Here is a 22,865-nt window from a genome sequence, read left to right on the forward strand (position 1 = left end):
TTATTTCAGCCCATAAGCACAAATAGGAATTAATTTCTTATCCCAATTAGGGATTTATCAATATAGTGAAGTCCCATGTCCCCTAGTGGGGTTAGGGCCAGATGCATTATACATCTGTTTCACTGATCGATTTTCTTTAGGGACAAGTTAGGTGATCAGCCTTGTGTGTCCTACTAGACTGAGACATTTTTTTCTTCGTCTCCACCGGGAATCGAACCCAGGACAACTCGGTGCTACGCTCACGAGTCAACCACTGTTACAAGGAGGCGGCTCTTTTACGGTAGTCATCCCAAAACACAAGACATTAAAATATTGTTTTCATTTTTATATTCTCACAAGTCTATGTCTTAACAGATTTGAAGGAAGAATTGTTGGGAATCGTCAAGAAAATATAAGATTCAACGAGCGAAAGATATTGCAGTAGAAGTTGAAAGTCTATGAGCACAAGATTGAAATAGTTATTGAAATAAAGACCTTTGTACTGAGAGTTAAACCTGAAGTTTTATTAAATATTATGTTTTAGTTGATTATAAAGAATAATAAGAAACGTAAATTTCAAATCTTAGCACATTTTTATCAAATATGATATATGATTTATGAACGACGGGCGGATATGTGTACAACGGGCGAAGCCGGGGCTGGCCGCTGCTGGACATATTAACGTTTTCATAAGAACCATCTTTGTACTTCGAAAATCGAATCGAATTGAATCGAAATCGGTCTACCCGTTCACGCGTGATGCCGTGACCAAGGAAAACGGGTTTCATTTATATATATATATATATATATATATATATAAATATATATATGTATATATATCTTTATATATAAAAATGAATCGCAAAATGTGTTGGTAAGCGCATAACTCGAGAACGGCTGAACCGATTTCGATAATTCTTTTTTTATTATATTCCTTGAAGTACGAGGATGGTTCTTATGTAGAGAAAACGTAAATATTATGTACCACGGGCGAAGCCGGGGCGGACCGCTAGTATATATATAGATTTGAAACATACTTAAGTAATTAAAATAACGTGAACTTAGTAGCAGGTAAAGTAAACTTATTGTATAAGAGCAGGTTTGGCGTTAGATGGTCTGCCTCCACAGAGTACCTACATTGAATATAGGTTATATACGTCTACCTCTCTTCCTTTTTTGTCCGAGGTGTGCGTTACCCAGGCAAAATGTTTTGCTTTAGAGAGATGAGACTTAAACAAATAATTAGTGTATCATGAGGAGCAATTTGTTTACTAATAGCAAAATTTGTTTGAATTGTAGTTTTTAAGTTATTTAAGAAAAACAAATTTTGCTGGAGTAACGTTTGAAACGTTACCCAGGCAAAATCGTCTTTCAAAAATTAGTTTCAGCACGGAACCAAATACATGAATAGATAGCTTTTGTTGCGTAGTAAATGTTTATAAATAGCAAAATTTGTGTGTGGTATAGTTCTTTAGTTATTTAAGATTTTGCTGCGGTAACGTTTTGGGATTTCCCAGATCTCGAAAACGGCTCAACGCAGAAGTTTGAAAAAAATACCAATAAAAGACCTCAATTTGTTTAAATTTGTTTAATCATTAGTTTTTGATTTGGTTGACGTAAACCAATGTAATTAAATGGTTTCAAAAATCAGAAGAAACGGGTTTGCAAGTAAACCAATACACTTATAACCAAATAAACAGCTGTAAAAAATACCCGTGGTTCGACGCTTGTTTACATCAGAAATATTAGATTTCATACTTTACACATTAAGAAGATAAAAACAAATTTGATTTATTTTAGACTGGTCGTACTTTAGCGATCAAATACGCAGTTCCCATAACATTAAGAAACATGGCATACTTTAAACAAATTAAAATGATTCCTGAAAATTCCTTCCTGTTAATTGCAGCTTTGAATTACGGCTCTAATGAAAGTTATCTCAAAAACAAGATTATGTCAGCAATTCTCTAATGAGCCGACCAAATTGAAAAGGTCACATAAAAGCGACCGCACCATACATAAGCGCAACCATCTGAAATGAACAGGATAATATAGATGTTTTGTTAGTACAGTTGAATACAAAAGTTTTCTGGTCAGGTTAGTTAAAATAATAAAATGGTTAAGATTCATTATTTTTATTTAAAAAATCAGTCTCATACAAATTATAAGTATTGCTTTGCCTTAGCATCAACATTTTTGAGTTTTGTTACGTGTTACTTAGAGTGAATATTTTAACATTACATGTGACTGCCACAGGTGGATAACCCGTGAACCAATCATTGTCAAAGCGTCGTAACCTTCTTTTAACTTAATGTTGAAATATCCACTCTAAGTAACACGACATAAAGCTCATATTTCAATACCACAGTGTGACTTGAGTTGGAATTGAGTCGGCGTTGTGTGTGTAATGTGCAAAGCACATTTAATGTTTTTTTTTACAAAATATGTATTATCGGCTGCTCTGACTAGCATCAAGAACGTTAAAACGTTTTTAGCGTGGCTTTGCGTTGTGGTATCAAAATAAAACATTTGGTTTAACAGAAACAACAAATTAAGTACTAAAAATATAGCTACATGTATATATGTTTGTATTGTTTTAAATCACACTATAAATTATACACTATGATATTACACTTTTATTAACTAGTAAAAATTGTGTAATATGGTACTGCACTTAAAAAATATTAAAAAATCGGCTTCACGAATAACGTAAACATCGGTTACCAAGCTGCTAATTTGCGAAGATTACCCGTACGTACGGTGCAGTCGCTTTTACGTGACCTTTTCAATTTGGTCGGCTTATTAGAGAATTGCTGACATATTCTTGTTTTTGAGATAACTTTCATTAGAGCCGTAATTCAAGGCTGAAATTAACAGGAAAGAATTTTCATGAATCATTTTAATTTGTTTAAAGTATGCCATGTTTCTTAATGTTATGGGAACTGCGTATTCGATCGCTAAAGTACGACCAGTCTAAAATAAATCAAATTTGTTTTTATCTTCTTAACGTGTAAAGTATGAAATCTAAAATGTCTGCTGTAAACAAGCGTCGAACCACGGGTATTTTTTACAGCTGTTTATTTGGTTATAAGTGTATTGGTTTACATGTAAACCCGCTTCTTCTGATTTTTGAAACCATTTAATTACATTGGTTTACGTCAACCAAATCAAAAACTAATGATTAAACAAATTTAAACAAATTAAGGTCTTTTATTGGTATTTTTTTCAAACTTCTGCGTTGAGCCGTTTTCGAGATCTGGGAAATCCCAAAACGTTACCGCAGCAAAATCTTAAATAACTAAAGAACTATACCACACACAAATTTTGCTATTTATAAACATTTACTACTCAACAAAAGCTATCTATTCATGTATTTGGTTCCGTGCTGAAACTAATTTTTGAAAGACGATTTTGCCTGGGTAACGTTTCAAACGTTACTCCAGCAAAATTTGTTTTTCTTAAATAACTTAAAAACTACAATTCAAACAAATTTTGCTATTAGTAAACAAATTGCTCCTCATGATACACTAATTATTTGTTTAAGTCTCATCTCTCTAAAGCAAAACATTTTGCCTGGGTAACGCACACTTGTCCGAGTGGAATGTTTTTAGCTTCAGCTGGAGGTACGGCGTACTTCAAGCGTAAGGATAGACCAATTACATGTTTATACATACCTATACATTTTATAAAAGTTTGGGAAAGTATATGCACGTACATGTTCCTTGAGTCACCGCTCGCTATGATCTGCCGAACTGTTTATCGAACCGCTCATTCCATCACTTTTACAGCTCATTTGTTATTGGACTGCTGAATTATTTCAAGAACTGACATTGTATGGTAAAATAACCGACTAATTGATTTTTTATTAATTTTAACTTAATAATAAAACTAACTACCTACATTTATTATTTTATTAGTTATGTACTGTTCATGTTCTATTGTCGCAATAATTAATCAACCGCCATTAAATAAATGACTGCTCAATATGTTTTTTAACTGATCATAATAACATCTCAAAAAATCGTTCCCGTAATTAAGTTTATAATATGTACCTAATAGGTTGGGAAATTGGGATTAAATAAAACGCCATTGTTACATACATAATATATTTTAATACATCAATGTTACCTGTAGAACGGTACATGAATGATTACACAATATAGAAAATATCAAAGCCTGAAAGGGGTTATCGTATACATTACTTGAAATTCTGGTTTTATTATTATAATTAATTTTTATGGTGATTTTTATCATTGCAAACATGTGACTTAATTCAGCAAACTCCTTCAAAATGCTGCTTAATTCAATCTTTTCAAAGTTTAGGAAATTTTGACGTTTTAAACAGACTTGTTTTCATGATTTTTTGACAAACATTTTGATATTAACGGTGATTATGATTTCATCCACCTCTCAGACCGCATAATTAGGCTTACACTAAACACTTACAAATACAGATGATTAAATATAATTGTCACTATATGGACGTGACTAGCGTCAGTGAAGTTCTAACACCAGAGAGTTATTAAAATATTCAAGATTTATGAAAATAAATAAAAAAGGGAGGAGAAGGTAGTTAGTATGTTTATGATAAAAAAGTATTTTCAATGATTCTATATAAAATATGAGAAATAATGTACCATAAACGATTAGTGTTTAAATCACTATTGCACAACGTTTTTATCTTTGGAAAAATATCACAGTTAAAATAAAAGTGGTATTAAAACTTCACGAGTTTGCGAACGTTTGCTCACAAAAGCTTGGTATCACATGCGTGGCTCGAATTGGGGCTCGAAAATTCAACGTTGAATCACATCAATCTTTCTGAATATTTGGATACTACGAGAATCGTCAGCCAATGTTCTCAAAGTAGTAGAAGGGTCAAAAACTTAACTAAGATACATGGAACTTCCACCTGGCAATAAACGAGAGGTTAAGTGACAAACATTCAAATACGGCTCGTGGCAGAAGGTCTATTAGGACCGTTTTCCGCACAGATGTTCTGAAGGAGAGAGGATTCACGCAAAGTACAACGCAGACAGCGTTAATGGCGCAATGACTGTTGGGAGTTGTTCCTTTTATAGAAGTAAGGGAGGAAATTTTCCTTTCCTAATTTCTAGAGGCTTCAACGTAATACATCCAACGTCATAACCATTCGCCATCTGGTGACAACAAAGCAGACTGACATCCTCAATCATAGTAGTGAATATTCTTCCATCAAAAATGACGTCTAGAATACACCGTTTTAAAGGATTTATCACCGAACAAACCCCTCCTTGTGCAAATAGGGTACCCTTCTAACTTGAAAAACATTGACGATGTAGTGATGTGATTGCTATTAGCAACGTAAATAGTAAGCTAATTTCCGGACGTTTTGACAGATAAAAAGAACACTTAATACTATATAGTTAAGGGCGCGGTCCATTGCAAGCTATCAACTAGCAGCCATCAGATTTTGGAAACTGATCAGTTGTTCAAAGTTGTTATAGAATCACATTGGGTATTAGAAAAATCGTTGTTGGACAGTTGTCCTTAATTCATACATCAAAAGTTATAGAACAGTATGAACACTGCTCGCTTATTTAACTAGCGCTAGTAACGCTCACAATATGTCCGCACCCCGAGAAATACATCGATTTTTTTTCCATTAAGCTCGCACATTGCGCTTTGCGCTGAAGCCTACAACATCTAACATTGAGCTTACCCTAACATCCAAGGACATCGATATAAAACCACTGATGCAAGGTCTAGTATTACCAATTTTATTTAAAATGAGGGTGCCTTTTACATAGCTTTCCGTTAAAAGGAGATTAGTTTACTAGTTGTTTAAAACTTAAGACGAACGTTTCAGAAACCTGATGCGTTCTCTTTGGCAGAATTTTGGCATTGAAACTGTCAGTGCATATAGGCATTTTATCGACGTCAATATAGTATATGGTAATAGCAAGGTTTCCACCTAAGGTTTCCACATTTAAGATCTTCTCAGAAACGTCATATAATTTTTAAGTGACCAAATGGTATCGTAATAGAAAACTTGCAAGATATTTAAGGATTTTGTTGGTGCAGCAGGTTAAGAATGTCATTCAGTCAGATGGCACGAACGATGGTTTCGCTTAATTTTGATTGGTCATCCAACCATCCGGTCATTGAAAGCTCTACAATTGGCGAATTTTAAGCGAACTATCGTCCATGCAATTTGTCTCAAGGCCCTCGATGTTAGGTGATCACCAACCGCCGTCCGTTAAATATTATACGACGTTCCTGTGAAGTACGTTCGTGGGGATTTTCAAACATAGAAATGACTTTATTCTAAAGCCCGTGGAATGTGTTTAGAATGTAAACAGACTGGATTTGAGCAATCATTTCTAAATCTACAACATTTAATTCACATCAAGATTATAAAACACTACACATTATAACTAAGTCCTTCGCCAAGTCTGTCTGTCTGTTCGCAATAAAACCAAAAACAAGTCCACCGTTTTTCATTACATTTTCTCAAATGGACAGCGACGAAGGTTTTTGGGTGTATAACTTGTTAAAATATAGAAAGCCCGCGGCCAACGCCGCGGGCGGAAAGCTGATGAAAAATAAATATTTATAAGTTGTTTTAGATTACTTAACACATAGTTAGAAGGAAGATTGGAGAAAATAAATAATTGATGTTTTATTTTTTAACGAAAAACAAAGTGAAAGACCGGCTGGTAACTACATAATATATGAAAGATAAGTAACCAGTAGTGAGTAAACGCAACGAGAACAAATATAATAATGTGCTTTGGAAGGTGTTAGTGACATTTTAATCACAATGACGAAGCAGGCGACATTTTTCAGTGGGCGTGATGTACAAATTCGAAACATCGAACTATGAGCAAAATACTGGTGATAGTAAAGGAAAATTATGAGAAAAGTACTAGTCAGTAGTCAGTAAGACAATGTGGAGGAGTATTTAATGTAATCGAAATTAAATTATATTAAAAAAAACTATCAGCAAGTTTACATTCCAACCAAAACCAGGGGGAGAGAGCTTAAATTCTAAACCTAACAGTAAAAAGTCCATATTCTTGAGTCCGCCTCATAATTCGTTTTTGAAGATTCCATTTCCCTCGTAAAATATAAATTTTAGGGTTATAAAAATAGAAAAATAGACGACAAAATGGAATTCATTTTGAAGGACTATGCGTAGGAGTTTAAACGATATAAATAAAATTGTTATTATATTTCTGATAATAATATACAATAATAAATGCACCTGTTCTAAAAAATATATCAAATAATACAAGTTGAAAGTAGCGTTTCACACTTCGATTCAAACCAGACTATTTCATTTTACCGCGCTATTGCGCCTTACCTCACCCCCTAATATACAGATAATAAATATATTAAAAATAAATCATGTTATAAGAACAAGGATTAATTAAAATAATATTAAAAACTTAACGTAAATACTTTAGAAATAATTTTATGTATAACGTATAAATAAGAAATAATTTTATGTAGGTATAACGGGTAATTTTTTTTTGAATTAACAAAAAACCCCGTAGAAGTACGAACTAACAGAATAAATAGTAAACGCAAATATAACGAATTCAACTCTGAAATTTCTTTTAACATTCAAATTATTTTCATAACTGTACTCATAAGATTATCATGCGAGACGGAATGCTATTAATGGTAACTGAGATCGTTGAAACAAAATTTAATTATACATAAAAATACCGAACTGTAAAGATCCTGCGCTCGGCGAACTTTTGGTACGGTCGGCAAAACAATTCAAATCAATATTAATAAACGTTTAGATCGACAAATAAAAGCATCAAAAACATCAATATTTAAGTTAGCAAAAAAAAAAAAAATCTTAAATACGACCGTACCCAGACACTTAGATGCTTTCTGTTCTATCTTTTGGTTCCACCCGAAGGTAGAACAAAAAGCAAATTCAAACGAACCAAATGAGCAATTCCCAAAACGCAACTAACAACTAAAACGACCACAATAAAAAAAAAAGACGGGTTGCACTCCGGGAGTGCCGGCAGAAGTGAAAACTTGATTATTAACGTTGAGCATGTTTGATATCCATCCGTCTTACGCTTTTTCGATCAGGTCACGTGTCCTGACGCGAGTTTAAGATTTTATACCCAACGTCGCTAAAGAAGTTTTCACTTCAAAATATTTCCATTCAGCGTAATGTTTAATCGGAATAGCTGTCATCATCATCAGATGGCGGGGTGTAAACGTAGTGGTGTAATCCAGAGGGCCCAGCTTCATATTCATCGTCGGTAACCACTCGGCACTTATCATTCATATTATCTTCTTTGACCCAGTCCCTGATGTAATCGCTATTACGGTTGGGAGCCCTGGCCGTATTCCAGCGACCATTGACAAGGGCTCTAGCGGCTATGGGGTTGTCCAGGGTTAGAGATGGTGGGGGGGTTAGTGGGGGTTCAAGTTCGACCACCTCTTGGGCGAAATCCTCAAATAGCTCCTCGGCGTGGTGACGCCATTCCTCTACTAGCATCTGGTGGCGGTGTACGTTCCATCCTGGAATACAAAATTATCATCATGAATATAATTATAAATTAAAATTTTCTTCGTATCAAATGAACATGAAATATAATAACAACAAGGTATTATTGTGAATGCGTTGGTTGTTACTTTTATTACCAAACAATTTGCACATTTAAAATACTCTAGGGACCGTAAAAAGAACGCGCGTACCACCCAAGTAATACCCAGTAGCTCTTGCTGAACACCGAATTGCAAGAACAGCTAGTGTTATGGGACAGGCGAATCAGGAAAGTTTAGAAGCAGAACAGGAAAGTTTAGAAGCAGAAAACGCCTTACCCATAACCTCCAGGCCATCTTGCACCCGCACCCACTCCAAGCTAAGCAATTGCTGCAGGAAATCAATCGCTTGGACCGACAACTCGCGCTCGAAAGAACCGCCGTGACGCGTACGTACTGACGCCCATTCGCTCTCGTTGAACACCGCCGCGAACTCCACGAACGGCTGGGTTTTGGTATATTAAGGTGTTACAGATATTTTGATTATTCATCGAATTAAATTAGGATAATAGATTAAATATTATTGGGAAAAAGGGTTGAAGAAAAAAGATAACAGTTTTGGAAATTTCAAGATATTTTTTTATTAAGCAAACCAAACTCAGAATCCTTAAATATTACAAATGAAGAGAAAATACTCACGATGCTAATATCGTTAATAGCAAGCGTAGCCAAAATGAACATAATGCCATGGTAATAGCCCTCCAACACATCCACAGGCCTAGCGTTGTCCTTTAGCAATACATTCATGACACGGTCCGGCAGATTCAAGAAAGGAACGAACGGCTTCGTCTTATAAGCTTCTAGAAGCTTCTTGAAATATGGCACTGGTGTAGTGTTCAACACTGACCCCTGAGCGGACGATCCGAGCTTTATTTTGAAGCCACAGTACACTTCGCCTAAAAATTAGAGTGTACTTTAATGTTTGGATCGAGTTCGTAGTTTTTTTATGCATTCGCAGTTTAGAAAGATTTAGAAGATTAGTAAACTAATGCTTAACAGCCAAATTGAATGTTTTATTGAAATTCTGAAAATTGTCTTTGCACTCGATAATTCAAGCTGAATAACATTAAATTTTTCAAAAAGTCAGAGAGTATAAGTAAGACATGCACAAAATATGTTATATGCCGGATTAATAAGAGATAGAATTATCTATCATTGATTTTTTATATTTTCCATCAATAAAAATGTATGATTTGCCTTATTATAAATTATTTTCGATATAAAAATTCATGAAAACAATCTAAAGTTACTTCAAAGCCATGTGCTATCAAGCGATTATGGTATTTGTGTGCATGTCATTGAATTCAATTTTAAATATCATGATTGTAAATTATACTACTATTAAAATCTAATGTACTGGCTGTGCCATTAAATGATGGATTACATTTTTGAGCAAATCAATTAACGGCACAGTATACAGTGAAGTAGCGTCAGCAAAATAAGCTCTCTTACCCATCCTAGGTTTAAAAAAGGGGAATAACGGCTCAGCATAATTGACACATTGCACTGCTGCGAACTTTTCAAGATTAAGTACAGGGTCTAAAGAAAGCATGAATCGAGGCGGATTAAATGTATCTAAGCATATTGCTTTCACAGCGCAATAATTACAAGCCAAGTGCGTCATAATCAAAAAGAGATATAGACCGAAACTGGTCCTGAAACAAAAATGCAATTATTGTATTGATCTTATGACAATAACATAATTTTCAATAAAGTTATTATAAATGTGAAAAAGCTTCGTGATTTGGTGGGTTGTGTGTGAGTGCGGAATTTTTGTAGTTAATTCTGTTTAAATGTTTGTTGCTTTCTAGTGTCGCTGTTCTTATGACTATTTTTGTCTCGTTCTTTTCAATGGAGAAAGAACGAGAAAGTGAATGAGTATGAGCTATAGTAATTATCTAAAATTTTAAGTGTCAAATCTCATAAAGCTATTTAAGCTAGAACGCTATTATAAAAGCGCTTGCGATAAACGCCAGAGCGTTTAGTATTAGAACATCTACTTATGATTATTATAGCTGTATCTAAAGATTTAAATCGTTACAATAACAGTTTAATAATATGCTTAGTATTATAATATTTTGTGTTTTATCTTAATATGTGACTTATAGCCTTGAACAAACTACATATATTATAGAACATTTTAGATTTTTTTTCTACCTGTGGATCAGTATTAAAAAAAAATAAAATTTGTTTACAGACAGAGACTTATCTGTTATATTATTTTATTTATTTTGAACATGGCTTCTTTATAAACATTTGCATTTGTATAAGAATATTTATAGAAAATACTGTAGGAAACACATAAGGTGTGCCTAACGACTAAAATCTTTAGCTACTCACTATTCTATAAAAATAGTCTTAAGTATGGTCCTGTAGGTCCAAGTCTATCGTCATTTGTTTATAAATAATAATAATAAGTACATTACAAAAGAGAATATTAAAATGAAATGTATTAAAATTCTTATGAAATCAATACGGTAAAGTATTTGGACAAATAACGACAGACTTACGTGTTGAATGTATGAATAATGAAATATACATGTACATATTATGTGAAACGCAATTTCATTTGAATAGTCTGTCTAATGTAATCTGTTAAAGCAATTTCATCAAAATCAAATTATCCAACAATATTAAAAAAAAAACTTTTTTGTATTTTTTGTTTTTAAAAATATTTTATCAAAATAAAAAAAAAATGTGTCAAAAGGTACTTTCTCACCCGCAATAAGTAAGTATTAGTATAGCGATGACAGACGCGAATAGATTGACAGCCGTTTCTTGGGCCGCGTCTTTGGCCGTGACGTCAGCGAGGTTGCTTCGCTTCGCGTGGTGCTGCGTCAGCGCCGTGCGTGTGGCGCCGCCTTAACACAACAATTGTTATATACTTATAGTCTACCCTTCAATTATAAAGGGGAAAGACTTGTGGCAGTGTGAGAATAGGTTCTCACACTACCCGATTGAAAAATTATTTCGCCAGCAGAAAGCTACATTATTCCTGAAAAAGATAGGCCCAATTCCCAATTTTATTTTCATACTTGTACTATAATGTAAGTAGTTTTATATGGCGAGCTGCTAGTTTAAGATAAGATAAAGATTTGTTTGTAACGATGAAAGAAAAAAATATTCTTTTGTTCCTTTTTACATCCCAAGTCAAGTCAGGCGTAGCCGTAGTTACCGTAGTAAGACAATCGATTTAATAACTCCCATTTTATTATAAGTTGTGATTTTTAAATAAATTTATTAAAATATTATCGTTGTGTATGTCCTACATAACTGTCATGAAGTCTCCTGTGATTCTTCTTTGTTTACTTTTCGGTCAATCCGAATCTTTCTATTTTAAAGTGTTACAAACATACCTAAAAATTTAAAAAAATGTAGCGGGAAGCTATACAAATACAGTATGAATAAAGGAAGTCCATAATAATACAAAGTTAAAGTACAAAGATTCTGTGAAACAAAAGACAATTGTTGAAGATTTTGAAATCGCCAACGAGTTTGCTAAAGTTGTCAAATCACGTGTTCTGAAACTCATTTTCCGAATATTTCATCGCGGACACTTCTGTAGCGACTTGCCACGGGCTACACGTGTGCGGTGCGTCTGTACAAAATATACTGTGGTCGGTGGCCCGTTTGCGGCGACCTTATTATCCATCCGGGTCCCACGCGAGTGACTTCACGGGCTGAAACCAAGCTACACACATACCTGCTACACCCACGATCGCCTTTAGGGTGGTACTGCAGCACAATGCAGCGGTAGTATACTCGAAATAGAACGGCAGGGTCAGCTCAATGACCATCGCAACGTCATTCATTATGTCCGCATACAAACGCCACGTCTTGCAATAGGCGTCTAGCTGGCTTCTGAAAACAGTGGGTTAGTATCAATATTATGCCGCGGCCACACTATGCTCCTCACGCTGCTCATCGTGCTGCCGTTATTCGCCGTGACATTGCCCACACTGGCCACACACTGCTCTACTCGCGCGATAAATCGCGTCGCTCCTCACTTGTCATTTGCCTTATCTCACGAAATGGACGTTGAAACGGTGGCAGCGTGCGCGCTATGCATTTTTAGTATAGCTAATTATATTAATGTAGTAAAAAGAAATATTACGTAAGTAGTAAAGTGTGTGGCCGGCCGGTTACATATTAAGAACTTTTTAATAAACAATCATAACGTATGAAGTATTTGTTATAGACTTCCAAGAGATGCCAGCGGTGAAGTGAAGAATCAGAACAAAATGGGTTGATGATGATAATATCGAATGTAAAAGTAATTGTTACATCACTACGTAGTATAAAACAAAGTCGCTTTTTCTGTCCCTATTGTATGCTTAAAATCTTTAAAACTACGCTACGGATTTTGATTTAAAAGAGAATTCAAGGGTTTTAGTATAATATTATTTATTAGGTTTTAGACAAAGAGGGCGAAGCCACGGGCGGATAGCTAGTTAGAAGAAAAAACAAGTAGAATTATTGAATAAAATATCCGTCTTGTCTTTCTTTTGTTCTGATTTGTTTGTTTCAGATAACAGTTTCGAATTTAATATAACTTGGAATTATATAAGCCTATTAATTAATTGATAGGATGAACCTTGTATTAACGGGAACGATTAAGCCTAAGGCACAACTAGTTGAGTTTAAAAAATGAATTTTCTCTAACCCGATAAGTTGTTTACCCCTAAACGCGGTAGATATTAGTCTGGTAGATATTATCCTCATATAATTATTGGTAACTCCTTAATCGATTTAAGCCTTAGAGTTAAGCTTATTAAGTTTTAAAACGAATTATACCATACTTCGCTCAGAGTTAAACGATAATTAATTTAGTCTTTACTTTAAAGTATAAGCAATATCTATACTAATATTATAAAGCTGAAGAGTTTGTTTGTTTGTTTGTTTGAACGCGCTAATCTCGGGAACTACTGGTCCGATTTGAAAAATTCTTTCGGTGTTAGATAGCCCATTTATCGAGGAAGGCTATAGGCTATATATCATCACGCTACGACCAACAGGAGTGGAGCCACGGGGGTGAAACCGCGCGGAGCAGCTAGTATATTATATGTATCTATATGTCTTAGTAACTATTGTATGACCACAAAAAGCCCAACTGTACGCATCAAGATATTTATTGGTACTAAACTTAGAATTTATATAAAATGCAGACTAAGACTAACCGCAAAGCGTAACTTGTAAAATACAACTAAATGTACAGCGTAGTTCGTACAAGTATACTCGCAGGAGATTATCTTGGGAGGATATGAAGGTGATGTAGGTGAAGATGCAACAGGTAAAGACCAAGTTTCCGTCAGACGTCTACACATCTATACTAATATTATAAAGCTGAAGAGTTTGTTTGTTTGAACGCACTAATCTCTACGAACGCACTAATATTCTTTCGTTGTTGGATAGCCCATTTATCGAGGAAGGCTATAGGCTATATTATATCATCACGATAAGACCAACAAAAACGGAGCCACGCAGGTGAAACCGCGGAGCGCAGCTAGTTTTGAAATAACCATATTACCTATCTTGACTTGAATATTGTTATTCTTTCCATTGAGATTTGAGTACAAGAAACATATTATTATATTTATGCAATGTGCGTTTATTTATGCATATGTAACAAAATAATACAAGAATCATTCCGATTGGTGTTGATACAATCCTCTTAATGTTAGGGTCATTTATTCATTGAACCTTGAATCACTCCACAGGAACTGTCACTGCTACTTATTTTGTTATAGTTGTAAAATTATATAGGAAAATGAATATTGGCAAGATGAAATATTTAAAAGGCTGGGTCGGATCTCGATATAGGTATATCTGGTCCGACGCTTTAAAAGCTTTTTACAAAAATACCGCTCTTAATGATAGCTATCACTTTACCAAACCAACTACGTGCTACTACTATCTGAAGCGGTTTATGTTTACATTCGTAGGTACTAATTATTAGGCTCTATAGTTTTGAACATATAATCGTTGCCGATTACATTATTGCCCGATTTTTAGTATTCGCAGTAGGTACGGAACTAAGAAAATGTTTTAATTTCTCTACAACATTAATTTAAATTATCAATTAAATAATCAACAATGGACTCTTAAAGGTTTCAAGTCACATTGAAAATCCCAACTTTCTCAGAAAACAATAACGAATTCTCGACATAAAAACTTTTTCTGATTAACTTTATTCGGATTCTTGACCTTACAACTTTGAATACTTTTTCAACACGAATACTAATTATACGCCTACACTGCTTTATGCTTATTTCTAAAGACTTCACTCTTGACTTTAACAATCCGGTATAAAGTATAACTTATACGAAATGAAATATTATAATTTTCATATAAATGTTCGTCGAAATAAGAATATAGGTCTTAGTGTAAAAAATAATGTTAAAATGTTTTGAATATTCTTAAAACCAGTGCAGTGGCATGGCGGTGCACGCGCAACATAACCTTTACTCTTACTTATCTGTCTATTCTATCTAGTCAAGTTTGTATCTAAATTAATGTTCATTGTTGTGTCTTAATTTAGAATAAACGGAATAATTATAATATGTATATTGTAACATATCATCCAAAAGTTATTTTATTCCTTTAATTTTTTTTAATACGCAAGACGATTAAACGACAGAAGCACGATTTGGAATAATGCATTATAATTATATATTTAGTTTACCAATCCCAATCAGAAACTAAGTTGTGACAGCCAGACGAAAAGCAGATAATCGATAAACAATGTCTCCTACAATCTACGAAAAGTTCTTAAAGTTTGAAACTCCCGATTGACTTTAGCCAGGCAGCTATCCTCTAGAAACTAGAAGTCATGCTTCGAGTAGACTATTCTATTATTCATTCCCTAAACGCTGCATTCTAAAGTCTAAGTAAGTTCTACGGTAGTCTGGATTAAATAATTCAATTAATACAATAAATAAAATATCAATCGCAAATAAACCTAACTACCAAGATCTAAAACGTCGATCGCAAAGAAAAAATTAACTTGTTACTTGTGTATTTGTTTTGTCAAGTGAAAAGGTCTTAAGACAATAGCATTATATTATGCTAAAGGAAAGGCTGTATTAAGTTTCTTGAAATCAAAAAGCACACCTCGTATAGGATGTAAGATTGACCACAACGATCTCAAATTGCAAGACGTTATTTACGCGTTAGAAATAACGAATAGAATTCAAAGCTAGCCTTTGACATTCAAGGATCGCTAACGAAAGCAAAAAGTTCGATTCTAGAATGATAAATAATTCCTCGAAATGAAAGCTTGTTAAAATCGTAGTTCCATCGCTAATTAACAGCCAGTCGTAAAGCACCGCTAGTCAAAGCGAGCTATGTACCTACAGGTGTTATAACAAAGTCGAGCGCAACTTTGTTATAACACCCGGATGGAATCCGGGCTCATAAATCAATAATGCAAGCTCTGCACCCTGCATCCGAACCTGCGCAATCTCGTTATTTAAAATCAATAGAGCCCTGGGTGTCCTAGGCATATCTATATGATGTTAAAGCCTAGCTTCCGGCGTCGCTAGGCAACGCTCTACCTACGTACTATATGATTGGCGAGACGCGTCTGCGAATGCTTTTGAGTTTCGAATGTAATGTAGGTAATAACATAATAGTCCGGGATACATCGCCCATTTTTGCAAGTGATTACTATCAAGCTAATTTTTCGTGAGTAGCTTTATTTTGATGAGATGCCCAATAATTTCATGTACTTACGAAACTCTCGATTGTGGTAGCTTACAGAGGTAACAAGGATAAAAATTTTTGATTTGAAGGTTCTCAAATATTTATTACGCAATTTGTAGGACAATATGTCTGTTGAATTATATAAGTATTAAATAAGTGAAAATAAAAAAATCAGCTGGTTAGTAATCATTTATGATGACTTCGTTATCGATACACATTGAAAAGGGGGACTCTTTGATCAAACCATAGATTTTGTAGGACAAATATTTTTTCGAATAATTTAGATAATTATCTTGAGATTGAACAAAAAAAAACATTCAGTTAGTAATTAATATTTGAGAAACATCAAATCAAAATATTTTATCCTTGTTTCCTCTGGTAGCTACCACAATCGAGAGTTTTGTACGTGAAATTATTGGGCATCTCATCAAAATAAAACTACTCACGAAAAATTAGCTTGATAGTAATCACTTGCAAAAATGGGCGATGTATCCCGGACTATAATTGTTAGCGGCAATGCATTGAAATATTATACGCAAGGAAGCCCATATTGGTCTTCTATAATAGAATATTATTCGTGTTTGAACGTCGCGACCACAGACATGTATCAAGATAGACTAAGCGAGTGTATGTACTTCCCGTGTCCAAACTAAGTTTATGAAACTTACTTGACGCTGGCCTACACTCAGTCCGCGCTTGCAGTTCGCCAAGGAAAGACGTGAAGCTGAATAAAGTAAAATGCCGAATTGCGCCGTTATAAACTTTAGAAACTCCACAGCTGTGAGTGGCCGAGTTAGCAGAGATGTTTCCTTCCACCCGGTAAGTAATTTTCTAATCAGAATATGCACTATTTATTTTAAAATCAAATAAAGAATATCTGTGTAAAACGATCGTGACAAACACGGATACCAAATCATACGAAATGATTCGGAATACATTGCGGCTTTTACTTGGCACGGTAAAGATCGAGTCGTATGATAACAAGCAATGAATAGCGTCTTCTCATTTTTCTGTTCTCATTTTTCTGTCCAATTTTGTGGTTAGTGATGTTCATTTGATGTAACAGTTCTCGATTCTAATCGATTTTATAATCGAACAGAAAAATGATAATTTGAAGGAGCAATTTTTCAGAAAAAAAGGCATAGATTTTTTTTGTCATTTAATACGACTTGACCTAGAACTTTTAAGTATTTTAATACAAAGGTACTAAAAATAAATATTATGACATGGACGCCATTAGTTAAAGTGTCATCTTGGGAGTTTTTTACGAAAACTCCTTATTGCTTAGACTATGTTTGTTTTTTCAGTTTTCCAAGTAACCCGAACATAAAAGAAAAATGGATTGATGCAACGGGACATAAAGATTGATTGATTGACAGTTTCATTACTTTCTTTCGATGGCCTCTCTAGTACGTAGTACACGGTAACTCAATGGGCATATGTAAGAAAAAGCTAAAACACATTAGTTTACTTATTAGAATATTAAAAGGTTTATAACTTTATTTTATCATTCCTCTGTGTATGGTAATTATCATTTTTCTGTCTTGAATCGATTTAGTAATCGATTACGATTCATTTATTTAACTACCTCTTAGACATAGATCTAGTTTGATCTGATTTCTTTCGATTTACTTCGATGGGATAGGACGATACTAGAATCGCCGCGCGAGTGGCGTCCTAATCGATTTAGCGTAAAATGAAATTACCATCACTAAAAAGCGCTCGTGACGTCATAACGCGTCAAGGTCAGTACAAAAAATATGACACGCTTGGTTTTCATACAGATCGCGGTACTTGCGTAGTCTATCTATGTCTGTGGTCGCGACGAATGAAGTCGTGCGTGGGTAGGTAGGTACCTATTTACATTTCTTTAATTTTATATTAGAAAGATTGGATGAAACGAGATCTTTAATAAACGCACGAGTCTAAAAGTCACGAATAAAGCATTTGAAAAAGATAAGAGAACTAATATAGATTTAGTCCGGAAAATTTTCTTATTGAATGATAATATTAAAGAAAGATGCCGGCGCGGCGTTGCTAGGCAACGCTGTAAGTAGACAGATGATTGGCGAGACGATCGTGTACCTCTTTTAAATTTTGAATTTAATAACCGATTTTAAGGTAAAAAAACCACGTAAAACATAATAGGTATGTACTCGAAAGCTAATCTCACACTAATATCTACTAGGTATTCATTATAAACATAAATACGTCTGACTTGATGAATAATACCTATATCTCTTTTGATTATTTTAGGAAGCCTTTAAATTTTTCATGAATGTAAAAAAAGATATTTTAATTGCTTTAGAACTTAAAAAGTAAGGACGTGTTTAAATCGCCAGCTCAATTAACTGTACTATCTAGTATCTGGCAAATAATAATTCTACATAGTTACAATATATTTTCGCCAATTTGTAGTACCTCACAATATGTAAGTACATAGTCTTTAAAATTCATACAAGCTATAAACCTTTCATATACCTACTTCTGTAAACGCACTACCAAATTCACAATATCATTGTAAAATACATACTAAACAACATTGAACTTTTCACTTTTACTTGATGTCTGTTCCTTTTTAAAGTATTTCGAAATAAAAACTTCCATGAAACATTTTCTTTTAATTAAAAAAGCTACAAAGCGATCGTGTAACGAGGCAATCGATGCATTTAATATTTATGTAGTGTAGCCGACGTTTGACAACCTATTAAGGGGCTGACAAGACCAAATTGAAGTTATTTGAGCAGTTTTTTTAAGAAAAGATATTTATTCTAGCCCATCAAAAAAAAATATACCTATGTTAATATTCATCATATTTCGAAGACCGTGGACGGACTCAATACATAATTGGACGAAATCGGCTCGATAGAAAATAATTGCAAAGATTGGTCTTAAAATCATCATTAAACGATTCTATGTGTTTATTTTTTTGACGTACGGGTCTGTAATTTAAAACACGAAGTCAACATATTCATACCTGAACCTCTAACGAGTCATATTTCGCTTATCACCCACACTTTTCCTTAAATCACATATTTTCTTATTATTTTCTTCTACGACCTGGCCCCGCCCAGTAATAGTGATATTGCGCTCTCGTTTGCGCACACTGTCCAATTGTATGGGAGTAAACGATAGCGCAATCACTGTTAAATTGGGTCTTGTGACTTGTCAGCCCCTTAAGTACAGCACGTAAGCTCTTATTTTATAAAAACGGTTTTTACACCAATTACCTACCTACAAGACAAGTAAATGTTACGAAAATAAATGTATATTAATAACGTTTCATTGTATAAATGATAAAGGGAAATCGATAGATGTTCCATATTTGTAACGTATTGCTTTCCACAAAGATTCTTTATCTCTTAAATATTCGTTTGATGCTTAGCAATCCTACAACATCATTATTCTCGGTTTACGTTTCATCCTTTTTTAAGTGATCGTTAAAAACATACGCGGTGAGAGTAGAATGGAATAATAAAATCGTTATCAGAATATTATGACTACCCTCCTACACGTTTGTGTAAGGCGTTATTTCTCGCGTAATTCTCAAAATGTATTGCTAATGATCTGCTCCTATTGGTCGTTTATATATAGCCTTTCTTTGTAAAAGCAATCCAGAATCAATATGTTTTTATAAACGTCCCTAAACACGTTCTACTCAACTAATAATATTTTCATATTTATAACACATATACCCAGCTGTACCCGCAAATGTTCTCCTTAATGATATCACTAGTATGAAAAATAGATGTTCGATTCTTAGACCTACCCGATATGAACATAAAATTTAAAGAGAATCGGTCAAGTCATTATGAAGGAATTTAACTTCAAACATCGCGACACGAGAATTTTATTAAACACATATATACGCAATTGAAATGCTATCTATGAGCCTGAGAGATGTCTGGGCTTACAAACATGTTATTCGCATAGCAAATGTTATGAAATCAATACATAGGGTTCGCAAATGCAACTAATTAACAGCCTCCGGGCTCGGATAATCCCCACAACATTATTACATAGCTATAAGCTAGGTATTCATAGTTTTGCTTTGAAAATGTAAGCTTTGATTTCGAATTATAATGATGTTTTGACGGTATCGTAAGCATTATTGTATTTATAAGTACATGACGATTTCATACTTTTTAATAGTTTGCTAGGATTTGGAAATTAAAATTTTCTTTGCATGTACAGTTTTATGTAAGAAAAGATTGAAGTAAAGGGTTTTTTTTATGAATGTTTTAATATTTTATTTGAATTACAAGGAATAAATATCTACCCCCCTAGTCAAGTGGCTTTCTGTTAGCGTAGCGTTCAATAGAATAGACTACGAATGTATGAGATTGACGTAAGCTGTAGATACGCTACGCTACGCTAACAGAAAGCCACTTGACTAGGGGGGCTGTTTTGTTTTGTATAAAATTAGTAAGTAGTTGTAGTTTGTTCATTGGAATACTTTTTTAAATAAAAATCAAAATCAACAATAAAACTGATATTAAAGTTACAAAATAAACTGAGGTAACTACAAAAACACAAGTAAAAAATTTTAAAATTTTGCTACAGCTGTTCATATAAAAAAAAAGTTTTTTAATAATTTCCATACGACATTTAAAGACCAAATTACTATTGCATGTCGCGCTTTATAAAGCCGCAGAACCTGTACAACACAAAGTGACTTACCCATGTGTGTAAGCGAAGAGGATTCTACCCAAGTGTCCGCAGCCATCCTTCAATACCCATGTAACGGTAGCGGCTAAAGGGGTGGCCGCTATGTCCCCCACCCCCACCCCTGTCATTACTTCCTTTGTCGCCAATATACCTGTATAAGAAATAATAGCTTTATTTTCTTTAATTAAATTCTTTTCTTCATTGTTGTGTCTGGACTCATTTTTCCTATATTGATTTTGTTCCAACTCCTCGCTCCAACTTTCTGGACCTTGTTTTAAAAAGTATGATTATTTAATTCAATTACCTATGATGGTGCTGCAAAACGCTTGAGCTGTGTCGAAAAACTGGTATTCAAGGTAGTCCTTGCTGATGCTGTTTGGGAACCCTTGCGGCAAGAATATTTCCTTCAGCCAAGCTACTATCCTATTCGCTTTCTGCTTTTCACAGACAATAATTATATTTTGCCCTAAAATAATATAAATTTTAATAAATCTACTCCAATCAATCATTAAAAAAGAAACTTAAATGGACTTTGAATGTAGCGCTTTTAAAATTTAAAAATCTGTAAAGTACTTAAACAAATAATTGAACAAACCTGGTGGCTGAACGTAGAACCTCTGCCTGGTTCCATATCTCTCCTGCAGCAGCAACTCTCCTTCCATTGGTGCTGGATCAAAGCTCTCCACTGAAACAAAAAAAAAGTTAGAATATCTAATGATTATCAACTTTTCATTTAGTTATTTCCTAGGATACTTGCTTTTAACTGCTTGAAAAACCCGATGTTATTATTAAACCCTTAGCAAGACGTTTCGTGCATCCCCGGAAGCCGGTCCGCACAAAACTGCCGTAAGCACAGAGCAAGTATTGTAATATAGGCCGTAGCCCGTAAGTTACGCGAAATTATTGTAATTTATTGATCTAAGAGTTGCCATATTTTGACGCTCGTTTTCCACGTGTATTGGGAAAAATTTACCCTCATTATATTCTCGGATGTTAAGCTAATGAATAAATCACGTAATGTTCGTTGTATGCTCAGAGCAATAAACCTATAGAGTACTTGTATCGAGCGTATACAATTTACATATATTTGTTTCTCTCTATCTAAAGAAAACGTCGTATGAAAGAATGAGATAGCTATAGACTACAAGCTACGTTTCAACATAGTCATGGCACCATTTTTACTATAGGTACGTATTTAGAAAGATAGAAGGTGATAGTGATGGGATGTGCTTCAATCGATAAAATCGTGAATGCATTTTGCATTTACGGTTTCGTGAAATAATAAATAATAAAAAAAAACAAAATTAATCATAAATTTCAGTTGAATACATTATTTGTTTAATCCTACGAATATAATAAATGCGAAATTATGCGAGAATGGATAACTTTCTCTTTCACTGCTGAACCGATTACAATGAAATTTTGTACATACACACATAGGATAGGTTTTATACCGGAAATCCCACGTGAACGGGAACTGTGCGAGATTTTCTTTAAAAACGCGGACGGAAAGCTAGTATATTTTAAAATAAATTTTAAAACTTGAAATGTAACTAATTTAAAATAAAGATCAATAAAGTTAAAGGAGTGAGGAGAAAGGCACAGTCAGCATGAATTTTAACAAGTTCATAAAAGGACAGTCTTAAAGAAAACATTTTCCTTACATCCTACTAATAAAGCGAAAGTTTGTGAGGATGGATGTTTGTTACTCTTTCACGCGAAAACTACTAAACCGATTACAATGAAATTTGGAAAAATTACTTTTGATCCCGTAAATCCCACAGGAATGGGAACTATGCGGGTTTTTCTTTGAAAACGCATGTATATTAAGTATGTATTTCAATAGTAGTCTATCTATGAGAACTGTCATTTAATCAACCGTTTAATTTTCACATAGTTACACATTTAAAGTAAATGTGTAAAAAAATTCACTCACACACAAATGTATTTATTATCTA

At 34.0% G+C, this 22,865-nt stretch overlaps 1 protein-coding gene and 1 long non-coding RNA gene across 3 annotated transcripts; both read right to left on the reverse strand.

The window, feature by feature from the left end:
* Positions 1-1,562: 1,562 nt before the first annotated feature.
* Positions 1,563-2,684, reverse strand: LOC149491039 (uncharacterized). Its single transcript, XR_016315974.1, has 2 exons — positions 2,528-2,684; positions 1,563-2,352 (listed from the first exon to the last, which is right to left on the reverse strand). It is a non-coding gene; the product is annotated as an uncharacterized LOC149491039 (long non-coding RNA).
* A 5,462-nt stretch (positions 2,685-8,146) lies between these two features.
* LOC149491040 (RUS family member 1) lies at positions 8,147-21,737 on the reverse strand. Of its 2 annotated transcripts, none has more exons than XM_089698504.1 (10): positions 21,665-21,737; positions 21,503-21,592; positions 21,212-21,373; positions 20,920-21,058; positions 12,242-12,396; positions 11,258-11,399; positions 9,991-10,193; positions 9,178-9,434; positions 8,818-8,983; positions 8,147-8,514 (listed from the first exon to the last, which is right to left on the reverse strand). In XM_089698504.1, coding segments are annotated over exons 1-10 (1,665 nt in total). In that variant the 5' UTR covers positions 21,666-21,737; the 3' UTR covers positions 8,147-8,164. The 2 variants fall into 2 exon arrangements, with proteins under 2 accessions (XP_089554630.1, XP_089554558.1); XM_089698432.1 differs by having other exon boundaries at positions 12,242-12,399.
* Between the last annotated feature and the right edge of the window lie 1,128 nt (positions 21,738-22,865).

This window comes from Colias philodice, chromosome 1, assembly GCF_061535455.1.
Source record: "Colias philodice isolate Cphi_HAF_F1 chromosome 1, ilColPhil1 Martin Lab GWU primary, whole genome shotgun sequence".
In the NCBI taxonomy this organism is placed as follows: Eukaryota; Metazoa; Arthropoda; class Insecta; order Lepidoptera; family Pieridae; genus Colias; species Colias philodice.

Excerpts from the sequence above, each read along its gene's own strand:
- LOC149491040 (XM_089698432.1), bottom strand. Across the intron at positions 12,400-20,919 it reads CTCTTCGCTTACACACATGG|AAGCCAGCTAGACGCCTATT; the intron begins GTAAGTCACTTT and ends CACTGTTTTCAG. Across the intron at positions 10,194-11,257 it reads CTAATACTTACTTATTGCGG|GACCAGTTTCGGTCTATATC; the intron begins GTGAGAAAGTAC and ends TTTTTGTTTCAG.